The sequence below is a fragment of the Plasmopara halstedii genome (genome assembly GCF_900000015.1).
Source record: "Plasmopara halstedii genome assembly, contig: Scaffold_1211, whole genome shotgun sequence".
NCBI classification, from domain to species: Eukaryota; Oomycota; class Peronosporomycetes; order Peronosporales; family Peronosporaceae; genus Plasmopara; species Plasmopara halstedii.
The window spans coordinates 1,073,199-1,092,112 of NW_020188126.1; the positions used below are offsets into that span (position 1 = coordinate 1,073,199).

The following is an 18,914-nucleotide window of genomic DNA, read 5'->3' on the forward strand; positions in this document are numbered from 1 at the left end:
ACCTTAGTCGTTACGACTGATCCTGTGTGAAGATGAAGGAATACTCATATTCGTCCCAGGGCATGCAGCACGGCCTTAATAAGCTGATGTCCCTACTGGGCCATGAGGGCGTGTAGCACCTCGTTGCCCAAGGGCCTGAAGCCATAAGCGAGCGCCTAGAGGCATTTTCAGACTATGAAAATGATCTGCAAGAGCACATACTCAGCGTTGACTGCATCGAAAACGCCACCGTCAACGACGGATGATTCCATCCGACCCAGCGTTAAGACCTTTAAGTGTAAGAATGGAGAATATCTTCTCCTCTGGGTGAGAGAGGCCAAGATGGCTATGGCATCCGCCATGCACCAGACCAAGCAAACAGCGCGTGTCGCTAGCTTTCTCCAAGCTTGGGTGCCGAGCGCGAGAATGGGCAATAACGTGCGGCGCTTCGTTGAAGTTGCGTCTCCCTCCTGAACGAAGCTGAGTCTGCAGCTATTACAAGCGTCTTCGCCGCCTATCCAGGAATATCCCGCGCGATCGCGAAATTTTTCCGCCCGACAGGACAGGACGGAATCTGAGAGCTCTTATTGCCGGGATGGCAGCAGATCCTTTACCCGAGGCGGTCGCAGTGACCGTCTTTATGAAGGGCCAGCACTGGCGTGGTCAGAATAAAAGTCTTCCGTGTACATCCGTCTTCTATTGAAAAAGCTGTAAACGTGGCATTGAATGCTGAACTCTTCTTCAAGTCGGCACGACTTGGTTGGAATGCACACCCTAGCAGCTCGTCGAGCGGGTCTGAGCCAATGGATCATAGCTTTGCTGAGAAAAAAAGGGAGAGCTCCGAGCTGCTAGGCAGCGTGGACGGTGTTTTGTCTGTGGAGACACCCGTCACCTTTGTATGGGTTGTTCCTTGCGTAAGGCGCGTAGTGGTTCGTCGAACAGACGTCCCGCTTGTAACCAGTCCGGGTTGACGCAGGGTGTCCTACTGGAAATAGCTGAGTTCTGTTGAGCCTCAAAGAGGTAGAGAGCAGCAGGGCCCAGCCGTGAAGAGCTGCGTGTTCTTGCACACAACGTGTGTGCAAGCCGGGCTTGCTGGTCGTAAAAGCAACCATGAATGACTTTGATAAGCCATGGAAGATCCTTATCGATTCTGGTGCGTCGGGCAATTACGCTCGACGCTCCACGATCGAAGGAAGTCAGCTGTATGCTGAGGCGCTGGAAGCGTTGTTGAGTGACTCCGTCACTGTTCTCTTAGCGACGGAGACTTGTGTCACTGTACCGCGGGTTCCTGTGGACATCGATGTCAAGTTTCTTGAGTTTGATAGCGTGGAACGCTGCTTAGTCTAAGCCTTGGATGCAAGGTATGACCTTATGCTTGGTATGGCATGGTTGGAATACCATGAGCCATGGATTGATTGGCGGTCGAAGACCTTGGGCGTTACGCGCACGTCTCCTAGTGGAGCTTTGGTGAGTCATGAACCTGCCTCTGCTAACTAATGGTGCCGGTACCGGACCGGGACGATCAATGTGTAAGAGATGCGTAGTCCTATCAAAGATGTTGTGTAAACCACATATTTATGTGTGTGGTTAACATTAACTACGTATCTTCCATAGTTGTATATTTCTGAATTCTGTTATATCAGAATTGGAGGCACTTCTCTGACCAGGGAAGGTTTAAGGCCTACCTTTTCTTCCTTGTTCGCGTAAATCAACGGCTCATTGGAAGTGAGTGACACGCGGTGAAGCGTGTTAACCAATTTAAGTAATTTTCTATAAGTGTGTGTTCGGGCGGGTAATACCCGTTACACGAGACCGACGCTTCTCTGTCTTTCGAAATGGGTAGCGTGTGCCACTCACTTTACTGGATACTTTCCAAGAATGCTGAAGTTTAAGCTCCGTACACCCAAGATCTTGTTCATGTTCAAACCGAGGCTCAACCTTTCAATCGTTTTTACGCATTTTTTTAAGAGACAAAACATTTATGCATAAAAACTGCCAATTCACTGTTTGCCGACTGGCCAAGGTGGCTGACACATGTGAATGAAATTTTGAGTGCGCTGCTTACGTGCGCACGCTTTGTGTTACAAATCGTACAAGTGCCCATTTGTACTGATAGGGTCATCAGTGTATAATGCTTACTGCCCCCTACGTCATTCCTCTACTTAGATTGCCAGAAGAATATCTAGTATTTCACACGTAAGTAAGTATTTGAGGTCTCATCATAGAATTTTAATCCAAAACCCGTAAGTCTAGCAAATCTGATCCTGTAATATGGCAAGTCCTGAAACAATAAACGTCATTGTTAATGCTCTCCCAAATGCGTCAAAGAAAAAAGGCTGGAGCCCAAGGACTTCTTGCCTTTCAAGAAGTCCTTGGGGTCCAGCCTTTTTTACGAACATGTGATGCATAAGCATCACATGCTTATGCATCACATGTTCGTCTGATCCGTACGCTTAATGTATCACCTCATTGATGAGCAATTTCAACATCGTGACACGTGACAATCCATAGCTTTGGAAACACGAAAGCACACTTACCACAACGTTCAGCCGACCAGACTTGTACTATACCTTAATCGGTGCTTGGCGAAGAAGTATAATTAATATGTTTCTGCGGGGGTGGTATGACGATGTCCCAATGCGAGCCAACGCAACATCTGTAAAGATCAAATAGGGCGTCAAGCTTGGTCGCAACACCTGGAAGAACATTTTCCTAAGTATGTAACTTCATGTTATTGACTAAATAGCTCTTTGAACTCACTTTGAGCGAGATTCAAACACAACGCGCCCAAATCCGATGTCATCCTCTTTAAATGAAGAAAAGTCTATAGTAAACGCTTATTCATCAGAGTCGATGTAGAGTTACCTATTCAAATACCCCTTTATTCGCTCTTAATAGTTGGATGAACTAAGAAGATTACGTATTCTTTTCACCAGCCAATTTACTATAGTCGGAAGGTGGACGCACTTGACATTGTTCAAACAAGAAAGTGGTTGATATTTGTAATATGACATATGCATTTAACTCTCTTGATATTAAAGGATTTGCTACACTGAACCTCGTTTGACAAAGCAAAAAAGATATTGAGAGGAACAGCACGAATGTTGGCCGCCCATTCTGCCCCCCCCATCGGGACGCTTAAAATACTCTGACGCAATCTTATAATTTGTCGTGTGACCAATTTAATAGCGAAACGTCCTTTCCCTACAAACAATGGTCTTTAATGTAGATATCGCTAACAACATACCACTAACACAACTATTTATATGATTTCATATACGACCTTTTCAAGCTGGGCGCATTAAATGCACCTCGGTTCTACCCTCTTTGAGATCTCATATAAAATTTTTATAAGAAGGCCGGATTTTGCGTAAAAGGTACAATCATTTCAAGCACAATCATTGGTATCGATCAGCAAAAATCCCAGTCATACGTAAGGTGGTCTTCATAACACTCTTAAACGCTTCTCAAAAGAGTCTTAATTTGTGCTGTAGCGATAGCCGGTAACAAAAATTATAAATAATAGTTCGTTTGGTAGCACAAAGTCTTTGAGTCTTAAATGTTCTTTCTGCAAGGTTTCCGTTTCTAATTTTTCATCGCATTTAGTTCTTTTGCCGTTAATCATACGAGAGAGACATTAGCAGATTGTCGTATGGAATATAGAAATGCTCCTTTATCTTTCTATATGGTAAAGTTACGATAAGTGTGCTCTTGGCTTTAGTAGCCTCAAAAGAAATAGCACACGTCATGGCAAAGGTTACCAACACCAGATGCTGAATGTTAAGGACTTTCATCAAAGAATATATGACTCTGGGGAAATTGTTGAGGAAAGTCTTGTCATTCGTCACACCTATCCCCGGAGAGCACTACAGAGAAAGACGACTTTTGCTAAGAGGTTATTATATTAAGATCAAAGACCAACATAACTTCTTTTCAAAACGTGAAGTTGGACTAAGCTGCTCTAAACGAGCTACTAAAAAATTACTAGGGATCAGTCTTTCGATAAATGTCGTATATTGCTCTGGAAATAATCCAGCCATAGATGATGCGAGACATTGCAGCACCTATTCCAGCTTGACATGTGCGACTCAGCTGTTCTAAACCCAGCTCCAAAATATTGCTCGATGGATATCTATCTAAAGTAGGGGCTTTGGAAGAAAAAATAGGTGTTTGAGTGCGATTTTTCAGTATATGTCGTCGTATAAGTCGGACTTTTGAAGTACTCGAGCTAAAGATGATTCGAGACATTGCAATACCTATTTCAGCTTACTGCGTGCAGTCTCGTCACTTCTCTTACGCAGCACTGAATCCTTTCAAGATTCTATTTCCGTGCGTTGCGCGTCAAAAAACGATTGTATTGAAAGCTCAGTTTAACGCTCGATGAGGCCTGAATGACTACGTCATCTGATTGTCGAATGTTGCTCGTACATATATCTGCCGCTCCATATCTTCTAGCGAATCACACTTGAAGCACTCAATGTTGTGAGTAAGATTTACATTAATTGAACTGAGTAGAACCCATGACTAAGTCGAGGGCGCTAAAATCACTCCCAAGTTCTCTGTTTTGTAGTCATCTCCACCTTGGGAATCGGTAGTTGCGCTTGAATGGTGTCGGCATTTCACTAATTCAGAATTCGCAATATTCGCCATTAGTTCGATCCAATCTCGCACAGAAAACTGACGCCAAACGAGGAGTTATACTTATTGTCACCAAACACGCATCGTGTCTTGCAAGTCAATAGCTGCTGTATGGTACCGTTCTCTTCGTAAGACTAATTGGCTAGAATTGTACGTGACAAAAAGTAATCGTAGCTCATCATTCAAATTTATTAGTACTGGCTCGATGATACCATCGTCTTGTATTTCGAAACTTTTCTTCAAAAGAACTGTCAAAATTATGGGCAGGAATGAACGTTTTATAAACCACATTACTTTCCCAGTGTGGAGGTTTGATGTTTTACGAGTTTGGTTTGTCAATTGCTATTGCTACCTCAGATGTTACATAAATGACTCCATAGGAATGCCAAAACACGGTCCTAATACTTGTTTTTTAATAAGGCCGTCTACGAAGGAGTTTGTCCTACAGACTGCGCTTAAAGCAGCTTCGGCAGCTTGGACGATTCCTGGAGAACACAACTAATGAGCTACTTAGTCACAATAAGAAGGTACATAGATGTACCTTACAGCAGATACATAGATGTATCTGCTGTATGCATTGTGGAAATTTATAAAAAGAGGATTACAGTATTGTTTCCCAAATGCATACTCGGGTACCAAGTCAATTTTTATGACGCACTCCCCGATCCAGCGGTAATACATGCGGTGAGATATATATGATGTCGCAAACATTCTGTGTATTACAGAATGCTGATTCCTACTTGGAAATTTGTACTAGTGACGAGTCCGACGTATCTCTGTCTTTTGAAGTAAGCCAGGCACTTCTATCGGATACTTTTCACGAAAGTTGAAGTTTAAGCTTCTCAAAGTTAAGGTTCCGTACACAATGCACACAAGATCTAGTATAAGTTCATGCTGAGGTTCAACCTCAGTACATTCTCGATTTTATGAATCAGGAACTCAAGGTATAATGAGTAGAACCGCTAGAAGCCCTTAAGGTGTTTTTTATGTAGCTAGGAAATATTAACTCATTTTTACTCAGCGGCACATCTACCTTAACGTCTCAAGTCGTTTCTATCCCCTTCACGACTGGACTGTCCTATCCTTCCCGCGTTAACCCGCATCCTCGCCGCACAAGTGTGTGTGTTGTGTATGAAGGACTGTTGTGAACAGCCTTCTTACAGGTAGTTACCATATAAAAGCTGTCCTGATACAATCCTTTGTCTAAGAACGACTTGGCCGTATCTTCACAGATGATGATGTCACTAACATTAGTAAAATAAATTGTTTTGCTTAAACAACAGTTTACAGAGACTACAATAATCGTCTTACCGGGAGCGTTCTCATGGAAGTATGACTAAAATCTTCACCAAAGTACTGTCAATACCCTGCAGGATACTATCGACCAGTTGAGGACAGAAAAGCATGCAGCAATATCTCCAAACGAGCGGATTCATTAGCATCTGGCACAAAAGTAATGTCGATCAAATCGCGCAGTCAGTGATTCTTAGTCATCCCATCTATTACCACCCATGTAGAATGAACACTCTCGTAAGAATCACCCGTTCTTCTCGATACATTTTACTGGAGTGCAATCATTCAATCTGCCGACCCGTATTCGCAGTAGGCCACCAGTGAGATGGCCTACATTCATTGTAGCCATGTCTCTGAGCTTACGTAAGGTCGTATTTGTGTACGCCCCTGGGGTCTATATGTAATAAGGGAGTTGTCGACAAAAACGTATAATGATGAGCAGGTACATAAAGAGAGTTCAAACCCCAGATATACCTCCATTTCGAGCAAGTCAAGAGCCCAATTTTACCCCAAAATTGTTGAACAGGAAGACCGACGGTGGCCACGAAAAGGATAATTCAAGTATGCAAAAATGTGAAACTCTGTTAAATGGTGTTGTCCACGTGTCCAACGGACCTCCCACTTTTAAGATACGATTACTTCTATCCGTACAATGAATGTCGGTGATTTCTTGTTATGATAATGTGCAAGGTCCTTCTGAACTTCGGTCCATTTCTGAAACACGGTCGGTGTGCACATAGCAAATCATAAGCTTTGGTGCATAAACTCCACAATCACGAGGCGCAGAAGTTGGGATCAAATATTTTATGCGAGGACAGAAATTAGGATTTCTAAAATGGGTTTATTGCAAAAGGTAATACAAGTAGGAAATATTCGCGAGATGTGATACAATTGTTTTTTAAACACTAATAATACGAGAATACGACTCCTGGTAAAATTACCGAGTGTAGCATTCTTGGTTCACCGATACATTAATGGCGTGTGTCATGGAGATGGCCTCGTACCAAGAAAATCTCGGGACACTAGAGATCCCAGAGGATGATTTGCTTACAGCTGACCTTAGTATCTCCCCAGCAACGTATGTTCGACAAGCAGGTCGTCCAAGGAAACGACGTATCAGATCCCATGGTGAGGTTGGCGGAAAGGCGAGGAAGCCATACAAGTGCACCATCTGTGGGGTGCTCGGCCACAACAGAGCAACATGCCGATTAACAGCATAGGTCAAATTGTCGATCAGCATATATTTATCTCGAACATAGACTGGTGGGGTATACTAAGGTCAGCTGTAAGTAAACCGTCCTCAGGGATCTGTAGTGTTCCGAGATTTTCTTGGTCCGAGGCCGTCTCCATGGCACACGCCCTCAATGTAACGGTGAACCAAGAATGGCTACACTCGGTAATTTTACCAGCTCTCGTATATTTAGTGTTTAAAACATAGAATCTGCTGTTGGCCTTCCCCGTATTTTTCATAGCAATGGTGTTTAAAACACAATTGTATCACATCTGGCGAATATTTTCTATTTGTATCACCTTTTGCAATAAACCCTTTTTAAAATAGCTAATTATTTTGGCTTTCAAAAGTGGTGTATCATGGATCAATTTATTTATTTAAACTAGTAATAACATACACATCTCAGTGTATCTAGCAATATGTAATATTGCTTAACGTGAATTTTACAGCACGTGTACTAGAGACCTCTTCTTTTGCTTTCACATCATCTCCAAAAAACATTGGTATCCCTAACTCTTAACAACAGTTTTTTTCTACAAAACTGTATTGTGAAGTTTGTACAATTGTAACAAATTGTAATTGGCACAATTAAATAAGTGTACGTCAAGACAGAACAGTACGTACACTTCTTCGTCAGGATAAGCTTCCACGCTGTTGTTTGCATTTCTTTCGTTAATATTAAGACATTGCTCAAACGTGAGCGCTCAAATAGCACCCATACCGTATTGTGTTTATCCCTGCTCCTTGCACCGAACATCTTTGCTATGACTGTCCTCTCCCATACACACCAACACCATCTGAATGAGCAAACGAGGTCCTTGCAACCGAGTGTCTCAAAGTTATACACGATGAGGTGGCTGAGGTGTCTTTCGACGAGAGCGGTTGGAATGCCTCAGGATCCTGCGTCATTACACCTGTCCTCATGGAGAAAGTTACGGCCGAAAGGCTCACGGCGGCTGAGGTATTCTCCACGCCCCATGTGTAGACTGTACAAGCCAGTTACCCCGTGTCCGTTCCCAAAGTCAGAAACCCAGCACAAAAATTTGATGACGTCCAACTCGTCACAAATGCAATGGACCTGGATCGATAGACCAGACTCAATTATCTCGCGGATAAGATTTTATCAATTTTCGGGTGTAATTCACCTTGCAGTTGCAGAGCCAATCTTATTAAGAGTATCGCCTCGGCAAAGAGCAACAATGCTTGCCCGCCATGGAAACCCTACGTTTGGTAATATATGCTGGTGGAGTCGAGGAGTATCGCCCTCAATTCGCGCAGGTGATGAAAGCACGTCGACTCTTCCATCACATGGCTATACAAATCGCTTCTTTTAGGAAAAATCCAAACACAGCGATGTTCAATGCATGAATTTGCAAGGTACAGAGCACTTCGTGCATATCGATATGTAATACTAGTGACCTCATACTGCCTCCCTTCACCACCGTGAGATCGCTTATTCTGCTACTGACTAAGTCTCGAAATCACTAAAAGATCAGTCTCCATTACCAGTACGACGCGAGCTGCATCGGGCAACCCTGCTTTTTCTCCTGGAAAATAGATGCTGAGAGCATACAGGACATAAGTAGGGACAGCGCCAGCGTGATCGTGTCGAGGTGGAGCTTAAAATCTCATGTGATTTTCACATTAAATTATCCCTCCTTCTTACCAAATTGATAATAGTACCGATGTACCCACTTTCAACTATCCCCTCAGCGTGTAAGTGGGGAATTCCTGACTGATTATGTAGCGCGGTCGGCTAACGGCTGGCTCTTGAAAACTCCGTTGGCTTTTGCGTCAGGTCGACTACTTTCAGAAGTCTTAGCGTTCGTCAGACACAAAAGTTGATAAGATTTTGTGTGCGATCTCTGATCTACTATATCGTACTGCGCAGGTTAGAGCACCCTCAACAGCTCAGAACCACATCGCAGCTTTACATCAGAAAGTAGATCAGTACAGAGACGCTGTCTGTCCCCAACAGAGCCGTCCACATCTGACCGGCTGCTACAACGCGGTATCAGCAACTCAAGTCCACCGACGGCCCCTTTACTACCAACATCGGAGTCTCTTCAAATTGGTGTCAAAACACACGATTCATAAATATATAAAAATCGGATGCAGAGGCCAACAATACGTTGTTCAACGCAATTCTGGGAACAACGTGTTGAAGCACTGCTGTTATTGTTGCTACTGCTTCAAAGATAATTAATGTATTCCTGTAGATTATCTGTCTTCGGATAGCCAGCGGATAAAATACCCGAGCTATCAGCAACACTCATCGCCTCCGTTCAGTCGATGCGACGCGAAAGCGTACCCTCCGCATCACTGAGCCATCTCGGCTCAAAACTTATTTCAGCGATTTTTGGTAAGGAAGGATAGCCATTCGACGCTTTCTGTGAGATCTGTGCTCATAATAATGGTGCTCTACGCTCGATGATGCTGTGCGCATGATGATGCTGTGCGCAGGACAGCGTGATATAAATCGATCCCACAAGTTGAGGGTCAAGATGCTAATGAAAAAAAAATTCAAAAATCATTTGTTGTGAGCAAAGAACCATTCTCTGCTGCTTTAAGGTGATAAGATTGATCGCAATTACGCGTTCTTGTCCATCGGCATCTTTCCGGAGTAAACCTCAGCCGATGGTAAAGGCTGAAGCGTCATATGCGACATGAAATACCGATTTGAATTCGAAAAAGTCAGAATGTGGGCTTACACAAGGCTTTAATTTCTATTTCATAGCTTGACATACCGCCTTTTCCGCCGCGTTCCAGCACTATTCGACATTTTCAAAGGATTGCTGAATGGCAATATCATGTCCGTAACTAAACTTGTGCAAAATGTTGCCAGGTCAAGCCACTTCATCGCACCTCTTTGGGACAGAAGGCTACAATTCGTCTTCTATCATCGCAGATGATACAGTTTTTCCACGACTAGGTCACTGAAGAGACTAGGGATGCTGCCGTGCAACGGTGGTGCCAAATATCTCTTTCAAAGAGCACTCGATTGCTCCCTCCAATGTTTAGGGGTATACCCGAAAAATAGGACTTGCTAGGGTAATACACCAAACCCTTAATGAACGTGTCTGATTTCGTCATGCCATCATTCGGATCCTGCAAGATACACGGTCGGAAGTATCGTGTCTATTGAGCATAAGCGTGAACCTTACTCCAGCTCGAGAAATTGAGATCGTACTCTGAACTCTGACTTGGGCGGCTGACACGTTAGTGTGAGACAGTTGAATTTCACGTTAGCTGGAATACAGTTAAAATTCTTCAGCTTGAGCAAGCTTCTGCGCATCCAGCCAAGCTGGACTCAGAGAAAATTACTTGTTCCGTGTGTGATGCGCCGTGCGACAATGATATCGTCCAACCCGATGAGCCAGCGTATCGCGCTATCACCCTCGACCACTGGACGCGCTGTTCATTTATTCACAATTTCTCGTGCATTATTTGGTCGCGCAGAGCGGCAAGTTCTTGTTAGGTAATGTCCGCCATGTTCGTGAAGACTTAACGCGTTGTGCCTTTGGCGGCCACGTAATGTTGCTTGAACCGAGCAGCGGCTCCATGTTGCTCGTTGTGGGAAACAAATGCAACATCGCGCTGACTACGTTCTCGACGGGCTCTTGGACTTTCGTATCAGGACCATCACTGTAAATCACTCAAGTGAGGGTATCCTCATTCACGACATAATGCTTAGGTGGGGGTGCTTACGGTCGCTGGATTGATGACAAGCTATTACTAGGTGTAACCGAACCAGTTAGTTCTATTCCTCTCTTACATGAGTTCGCCTGGAAAGCGCTCAATAATAGTGTGTTGCTAGTAGCCTGTAACACGGAATTTTTTCGTTCTTGCAACTAAATGAAGGTCACACGATTCTTCGTGCGGCCAACCTTTTGTGAGGAGAAAGGGTATCCCTCACGCTCCTCCCAAAATGTATATCGGTGCGTATACAGAGGGTTATATGATACTAATATAAGGGAATAATAATACTGCTGAAGTAGGCAAATACTTAAGGATTACAACTAGCTCGGTTGTCCGAACGAGCCACGTAGTCTTGTGTACCAGGCGGTCCAGTCACAGGTCGCCTCGTATAGGAATAGTGCAAGCAAAGTTTGGACCTTTTTACACCGACTTTCGTAGACTGACCGCTCTGCCACGGGGTGCTGATACTCCAACATAGTGTTCTGAGCTTCGCTTAATTTTCGATAGTTGTGAAGTTTTTTTATTCCCACAATTGCAACAGACATTTGGTGTGGACCACACCCAAACTAAACAGTGGTTGGGGTCATTACAATAAGATGAACACAGCAAGTAAAGATGTCGTCTGTGGCACAGACCAGCTTCAGAAAGGCGGACAAACACAGATTGAAAAAAAACAATTTGCCTGCACACGCAACAGCGCGGAAGAAGGTTTTGCAGGTAGTTTGGCTTCTCTTGCTACTCTTACCACGAGCGGAAGTCTTGAGACCGTGGATGCAGACCATTTCTTTGTGATGACAAGACACGATGTATTAGAGAAACCATTGCCACTGACTGCACCAGTGCAATCTGCTGGTGTTTTGACCATCAACGAATGTGTCCAGGCTGCAGAGACTGCGGATGCTCTTAGCAAGCGCATGCATGGAAAAAATCTCGAATACTCCGCCTCACGGGAGACGTACCCACACAAGCGTGCTGCTTTAGGAAGACGTGAAAGTAATATGCCGAGCTGTACTAACCAAAAATTTGCTGCAACTACTACCAAAAGCTCGGATATTACTGATATGAATGACAAAGAAGTTCTTCATAACGATGCACAATATGCCAGTAATTTTGACCATGAGAATTTTTGGCGCAACTTAGCCGAAGACCAGCAAGTAGACGTATTTGATGCTAATACCAAAGCGTGGCTTGCAGCCAAAATTGTTGATCTGGATGATGAAGGCTACACTGTTCATTACATGGGATGGAGCTCAAAGTGTGATGAAAAAATCCAAAAAAGTAGTTGCCATCGCATTCAACCCCGTGCACTAAAAGCCTCTCAGGCCTGGGTGAAACATCAATTGAAGATTGACAAACATCGGCGTGGATTCGAAAAGAGGCATAAAGCTGTAGTATTCGTTGGTGATAAATCTCAGCGCCCAGGGATAAATGAACCAGTATTGATGCCAATGTTTGTGCAGAGTGGACTCACTCGATCTGGACGCTCAATTACTAAACGTATTGAAAACGGAGCTTTGAAAATGAAAGTGATTTCGAAGAAAAAAAGAGAATCAGCATATAACGAGTCTAAATGTCCTGAAGAAGATTTATGTGGCATTTGTGGTGAAATTGAAGATAACGATCTGACCGACATGATACTGTGCGATGGTGGTTGCCTCAAATCATATCATTTTTCGTGTTTGGGTATCGACTCAGCACCCGAAAGGGAGCGGTGGTTATGCGAACAATGTCGTACGAATGAGCAGTTATGTTTCGCTTGTGGGCGCAATGGTACAATCAACGAAAAAGGTGGCGTGTTTCGCTGTAGTGTGGCATCGTGCGGTAAATTTTATCACCAAGTCTGTATCGATGCCAACAAAATGTCACGTCGGGCTGGAGGTAAGTTCAAACCAAGCTCTATGGTGTTAGAGGTGTTCGAATGGGACGCATTTTTTCGATGTCCTAGGCATGTCTGTATTGTGTGCGAAGAAAGGAGAAAGAGCTCTGATTTAATGTGCTGCTTAAAGTGTCCAGAAGCTTATCATCCACAATGTGTACCTCCAAGTGCCCGATACAACACTGTTGGTTTGCTCTGTTGGAGGCACCCTGATGAGGAGCTGCCGAAGATCCCATCGTTTTATTTGTCCGATCGTAATGTTGATACAGTTACGGTGGATTCCTGCTTACACCTTCCGTGGATGTTCTTGCCGAAACGTGACCCGGACGCCAGCAATCCCGACGATTGCCATCACTTCCGCCTTTCCAAAAGTATTATTGAAGATGTTCGTCTTCAACCGCCAACGTATCGCAAGCTAGGTCGTAACATTTATACATTTAAGCAGCCTAAGGTCTCTCTAGAGGATGCACCTATGTGTATCTGCAAGGAAAAATGCGGAGATGATTGCATCAACAGGCTGAGTTTCACTGAGTGCTTCGGTCCAGCACCGATTCTGGGAATGAAATTTAACAAGCACTCAAGAGAATCGAATTGTATGCTCGGCGAAAATTGTGGAAATCGCGCGCTTCATCAGAAGGTTTACCCTCGCTTTGAAAAGTTTCACACGGTCGATAAGGGTTGGGCTCTTCGCATACTGGAGCCGATTAAAGCAGGGCAATTAGTGATTGAGTACGTTGGCGAAGTGATAAACGAAGAAGAAAAGGAGCGCCGACTACTCACTCACGCAAAGGATAGTCCGGAGGATAAAAACATGTACATTATGGATCTGGGCAAAGGTGAATACATTGACGCGCGTTTCAAAGGGAGTGTCTCTAGGTTTATTAACCACTCGTGTGAGCCTAATTGTCACTTGCTGAAGTGGCGTGTAAAAGGGGTTAATCGAATTGCAATCACAGCTTTAAAGGACATTGAGCCGGGTACCGAGTTGTCATACGATTACCAGTTCCACACAAAACAGGCGATGGAGTGGAAATGTCATTGTAAGTCAAAAACTTGTCGTGGGACCATGGCACCAGAAAAAATTAATCAGACAAGTGATTCGCCTGTAAAGAGGCTTACGAAAAAGGAGCGGACCAAGCAGCGTAAGCGTGCCCTTTTGCAGGGAAAAATACAACAAGATAAGGAAATAAAAAGCACAGCTAAAAGACTCTCCTTGACGGCACATGTCAGCATGGGTGATCTGAGTACCAATGATAACATGGCTGTTCGTACGGGTCCTGCAGTTCGTGAGCTGAAGTGGGCTCAGATAAACCATCTCTTCATCATGCGTAATGCCAAGGTCGGGGCTAATTTTAAATCACGTAAGGAAATCCGAGATTTGCGATACCTGATGCGTTAACCTGTCCTATTCAACAACCTCCGCATCATGTTGTTTTTCGAGCTTAAAGTTTTTAAAGGAACAACACTAAATTTATCGGCAATAGTCAGCTGGTGTTAACAGAGCAACCAGTCAAGATCGAGCAAAAATTGAGAATCGACATGAGGCTGTTCAGAAGCTTGTTGAATTAGAAATATCGAAGCTAAAGGCAAAGACAGTGAAGAAAGGTTAAGTACGTTTTTTCCCCGAGTGGAAGCATAGTTCGACAGACTTGAAATTTCGCCGAAGCGCTCTATTGGTAATGGAAATCAATTCAACGTTGCTTCTTCTCGGAAATAAATCGGTCATGGCAGCACGAACATCAAATAAAGCGGCGAATATTTACTTTTTCAGAAGAATTGTCTTTTAGTATAAAAAATCACGCGAAGTTGAGTGCTTAGAGCTTAAGCCAAGATGGTTTCTTGACAGCTTTGGCTTGTACATTCAAAGGCGACCGTTGAGTCGGCTCAACTTGTGATTTTGAGTTTGAGGATTGGTCTGCGGTTGATGCATACAATGTCAGAAAAGACGAAAGATAACTTTCTTTAAGGAAGTACCATATTGTAGAGGCTGCGGAAATGCCTCTATTTGCAACAAAGTGACGTTGTCTTTAGTCTCGGCTTGCTCATCCACCCACTGTAACACGATTTCATGGTCTTTTATAGTATTGAATTGACAGAGAAATTAATGGCACATACCAGGTCATTGCGTAGATAAAAACCAATGCTTGCCGTCTCAGCTTGAGGCACTTCCAGCCACGACAGATAAATCAAAGCAGCAGGTACAAGGTTTAACTCAGTCAGGGTTTTAGAGTTATTCAGTTTCTGAGTTGGGGGCGAAACATAGAGATAGAACTTGCTCGCACTATACTGCTCTGCTAAGCATTCAGTCACATGTTCCATAACATCTTTGATTGTTTCACTCGGTTGAAAGGATGCCTGCAATACAGCTTTCAATTGATTTTAGCTCATTAGTAAGGTTGCTATTTTATGCTGCACGTATTGTGCAGTTTACTCACCACCATCAGAAAATTGAACTCGGATCAAAGCACTTTGAAAAACTTTTTTGCGCCTCAGTTCCTCAAGTTGCCGCATCGCTTTAGTACGAAAGTTCTATACATCATTCCTTGCAAAGTAAGTCACAGCTCAAGACAAAAATTTAGAAGTCAGGAACCTTCTTCGTTTCCATCTCCTTCCGTCGAGCTTTGAAACTCAGCATTAACAAATTCGCGTCATTTTGCTCAGCATGCTCGTCTTCTATCGAAGCAGTCGAAGGGTCACGCAAATTACAAGCTCGTCTTCCTTTGACTGTAATAATCGTGTTTCGCAGAGGCTTTTCGTTTCCGACAAGTCGATGTTGCGTATTCTTTAAGGATTCGACTAAAAACTCGGTTGTACTTGGTCCTCGAGGTTGCATCTAAATGCAAAAGCGCTAAGCTTTGCCCTAAAATGATGTGTAAAAAGACACTCATACCTGCACGCGAGTTATATGTGCCTTAAATATGTCAAAATCCGAGTCATCTTTTCGTTCGCGGACAGCTGGACGAGCTTCGAGCGAGATGTTTAAATCATCTGCTTCGATATTTAGTAGGCGGAGACCTTCCTCGAGCAAGCGTTTGTCAATAGAGCTAGGAAGAACAAGCATTTGAGTCTCTGGAATATTCGTAAATCCAATAGACTTAAGAAACTCAAGTCCCCCTTTGACTTGTCCCACTGAGCGATTAAATACCGAATTTGACAGCGAAATTGACCGCACTTTATCGTTTTCTAAGGTACAAAAGTTCAGCAAATGCACGGAATGAATATGTTTTAATCATTATTACTTCGTGCATACCTGGATCTGACAATACGTTCGTGATCACTTTCATCAGTGTAGTGATAGCGATGCGCGACACTGCATCAAAGCTGCTGTTACGCAACAGCTGCAGTGCATCGCGGCTACTACCGAGAGAAGCCATAACGCTTGAGTCACCGATATCAATAGATTCCTGTGACTCAGTATGTGGTGCCACGTATCGGCTCAGCGGCTCGTGTTGAAAAGCAGTAGATATGGACGGGGCCATCGATGACATTCTTTTAGAAGAATCGAGAGACTGCTTTGGTATTTCTTTTGCAACCGAAAAGCCTTGGCTTCTTGGTGACGCGGGACTAGAATGTTCATCAGCAGCCAGAATGCGGAACATAGCTGAACCTCTGATTATACCCAAATCTGTAGCAGGCAAAAATGCTGAGATGTAAGTACACAGTAGGATAAAAAACCTTATCAGCTCATATCGCCATAAAGCATTGCACCATTCAAAGTAGTCGTCGCCAAAGCGTGGGGCTCAATTTTGCGCCGAAGAAACCCAAGAGGAAACTGTTTGTCATACACAATCAGCCACCACCGAGTCTGTACGTATAATATTCCCGATGTAATGGACCTGTTTCAAGGCTGGCAACAGCTTTAAATAAGTTAAGATGTGCTCCATAGTTGAGTTGCTTCCAAAAGTTGCCTGGACTCGCTTGCCGTCGCATAACTGAACGCACACTCGCACTTCCTCGAACTTGTCCATTCCTTCGGGCTCTTTGATCTCCAATGAGGCATTATTTGAAATACCCGTAAGGCCAAAGGGGATTGACAGGTCTATGGGACTACCGCGATGCAGCAACTGGTATTGACGCGAGTCGCTGAGGCCGAATTGATCGCGTGCTTCTGCTAATACTTGAAACTATAATTGATCGAATCATATCATAGCGCAGTAAGGGGGACAGAAAATTTTATTCGTACCATCGGCGTGTCAGACTGGACCCTTACGCGCTTAGACCGAAGGCTGAAAGTCACGTTCAGCGCCATTCTCTTTTCTTAACCTCTGCCTCTAAATTACAATTGCAGAATATAAGCTAAATTGCAAACCCTAAAACTGAAAAAACTACTTTCAGCGTGCAAGATTTTTTTATAACATATTGATAATTCCATGTCTCCAGTTTTTGCTAGTTTGTAGTTCCGCGAGCAAATTTGTATTTTATCACTTGTTTTTATGTAGCAAACACAGCAACCAATGCTGCAATAATCAATCGTATCTAATTCACATACTGCAGCCGATATGCTGTAACTCATCAGCTCTTTCGAAGCTCCAGCTTAACTTTGACATTTCGCCATCAAATTTTGCTGCCAACCTAATCGAATTTCACCAAAAAGCAGGTTATTGAGCAAAAAGTGCTTGAGTAGCGGCCAAGTCGCTGCTCTGTCCAGCGCAGTTCGCAATAATGTTTTGCATCGCTTGTTAAGTGGTAGCATCCTTCAAAAATCGAAAACAGTAGCAAATTTCTAAGAGAAAAGATGAAAAGGCATTTCTATGGTGTGCCACCAACTAAAGTGGCATCAAATACTTAATTACGAACAAAAAAAGAGGCATCTTGTGTCTGTCATGTGCAGCCCTGCAAACCAATCATCAACATTCCAAAAAGATTTCTAATGGTGCGTACTTACCTTATCGGTGGGAATTGGAAGTGTAACGGCACGGTACAATCCGTCAAAGAGCTATGTGCAATGCTAAACAAGGTCGAGATCACATCGAATACGGTGGAAGTGGTTGTGTCGCCCACCGCTCTGCATCTGGATCTGGCCAAGTCGTTGCTTCAGGAAAAAATTGCCGTTGCGGCGCAGAATGTAAGTCTTACGGGTACTGGAGCCTATACGGGTGAAATTGCAGCTGAACAGCTCGTAGATTTTGGGTTGAAATGGATAATTACGGGTCATTCAGAGCGGCGCGCTTACTATGGCGAGACAGATGAGATTGTTGCCAAGAAGACAAAACGCGCTGTGGACTTAGGCCTCAAGGTCATATTCTGCATCGGCGAATCACTTAAGGAGCGGGAGGCCGGCAAGACGATTGACGTACTTATCCGTCAAATAGAGGCTCTAGCGAACATGATGGATCACGTTGACTGGGCCCAAATCGTGATCGCTTACGAGCCCGTGTGGGCAATCGGCACGGGCGTCGTGGCCACTCCTGCCCAAGCTCAGCAGGCTCACAATAATTTACGCGCCTGGATCTCCAGCAACATATCCCCTGCTGTGGCCGAGAACATTCGCATAATCTACGGCGGCTCTGTTAACGGTGACAATTGCGTTGAACTCATCGCGCTTGCGGATGTTGATGGATTTCTCGTCGGAGGCGCTGCGCTCAAACCCGAGTTCGAAACGATCATCAAAAGTGCTTTTTAAATTCTTGAACTTCACAATTTCTCCATTCTGCACCATTAAGCTCGTAAAACAGCTATCAGAGTGTGCACCAAAATTAACCATTGTGTCAAGAGATTATGGTCGTGTGATTTGATAAGTACTACATTCGATAACTTATATCCGGGCAATTCATAACCTCGTATACTAATAACAGTATGTCCACCAAGCTTATTTGTATATAGCCAAGTACTAACTCATATTTGGTAAAATAGTTGCCAATAATGAGTTACCCGAGTATATATTATGCTTTGCCTACCTTTGGGTCTTTCTGTCACATTGACATAATTACTGCATTAATTAACATTTTTTACAAGCATAAATCTTGCTGATGTAGAAGACAATGAAGTGCCAAGCACTAATTTCAAATCAGCCACGAACTGATGGCAGTCTGGACTGTCGCTGTAACGGGGCTACACGTACCCTGGTCACAGGGGTGTGTGTCACACTAGATGGGCATGGTGTGACTGTACTCATATAAGAATACGTGCGCTGGGTAGCCAGTAGTTATGCATGGATTTAGATTTTACTATATATATTTAGGAAAATCTATACATTTA

The 18,914-nt window shown here is 43.8% G+C and overlaps 5 protein-coding genes across 5 annotated transcripts; 3 read left to right on the forward strand and 2 right to left on the reverse strand.

The window, feature by feature from the left end:
• Window positions 1-2,161: 2,161 nt before the first annotated feature.
• Window positions 2,162-2,393, reverse strand: PHALS_00881 (uncharacterized protein; the record flags this gene model as incomplete). The annotated part of the gene is made up of 2 exons (XM_024730635.1): window positions 2,162-2,260; window positions 2,331-2,393. The coding sequence occupies 2 exons, from the start codon at window positions 2,391-2,393 to the stop codon at window positions 2,162-2,164; spliced, it is 162 nt and encodes a 53-aa protein (XP_024580893.1).
• Window positions 2,394-6,884: 4,491 nt separating this feature from the next.
• On the forward strand, window positions 6,885-7,348 carry PHALS_00882 (mutatorlike transposase; the record flags this gene model as incomplete). The annotated part of the gene is made up of 2 exons (XM_024730637.1): window positions 6,885-7,043; window positions 7,106-7,348. 2 exons carry the CDS (start codon window positions 6,885-6,887, stop codon window positions 7,346-7,348), a joined length of 402 nt encoding a protein of 133 aa, XP_024580894.1.
• A 4,088-nt stretch (window positions 7,349-11,436) lies between these two features.
• PHALS_00883 (set domain protein) lies at window positions 11,437-14,326 on the forward strand (the record flags this gene model as incomplete). Its single annotated transcript, XM_024730638.1, has 2 exons — window positions 11,437-14,055; window positions 14,201-14,326. 2 exons carry the CDS (start codon window positions 11,437-11,439, stop codon window positions 14,324-14,326), a joined length of 2,745 nt encoding a protein of 914 aa, XP_024580895.1.
• A 204-nt stretch (window positions 14,327-14,530) lies between these two features.
• PHALS_00884 (Predicted ubiquitin regulatory protein) lies at window positions 14,531-16,965 on the reverse strand (the record flags this gene model as incomplete). Its single annotated transcript, XM_024730639.1, has 10 exons — window positions 14,531-14,631; window positions 14,691-14,769; window positions 14,832-15,082; window positions 15,152-15,245; window positions 15,307-15,549; window positions 15,607-15,899; window positions 15,967-16,359; window positions 16,425-16,488; window positions 16,553-16,840; window positions 16,900-16,965. 10 exons carry the CDS (start codon window positions 16,963-16,965, stop codon window positions 14,531-14,533), a joined length of 1,872 nt encoding a protein of 623 aa, XP_024580896.1.
• A 621-nt stretch (window positions 16,966-17,586) lies between these two features.
• On the forward strand, window positions 17,587-18,339 carry PHALS_00885 (triose-phosphate isomerase; the record flags this gene model as incomplete). The annotated part of the gene is made up of 1 exon (XM_024730640.1): window positions 17,587-18,339. The coding sequence occupies one exon, from the start codon at window positions 17,587-17,589 to the stop codon at window positions 18,337-18,339; it is 753 nt and encodes a 250-aa protein (XP_024580897.1).
• Between the last annotated feature and the right edge of the window lie 575 nt (window positions 18,340-18,914).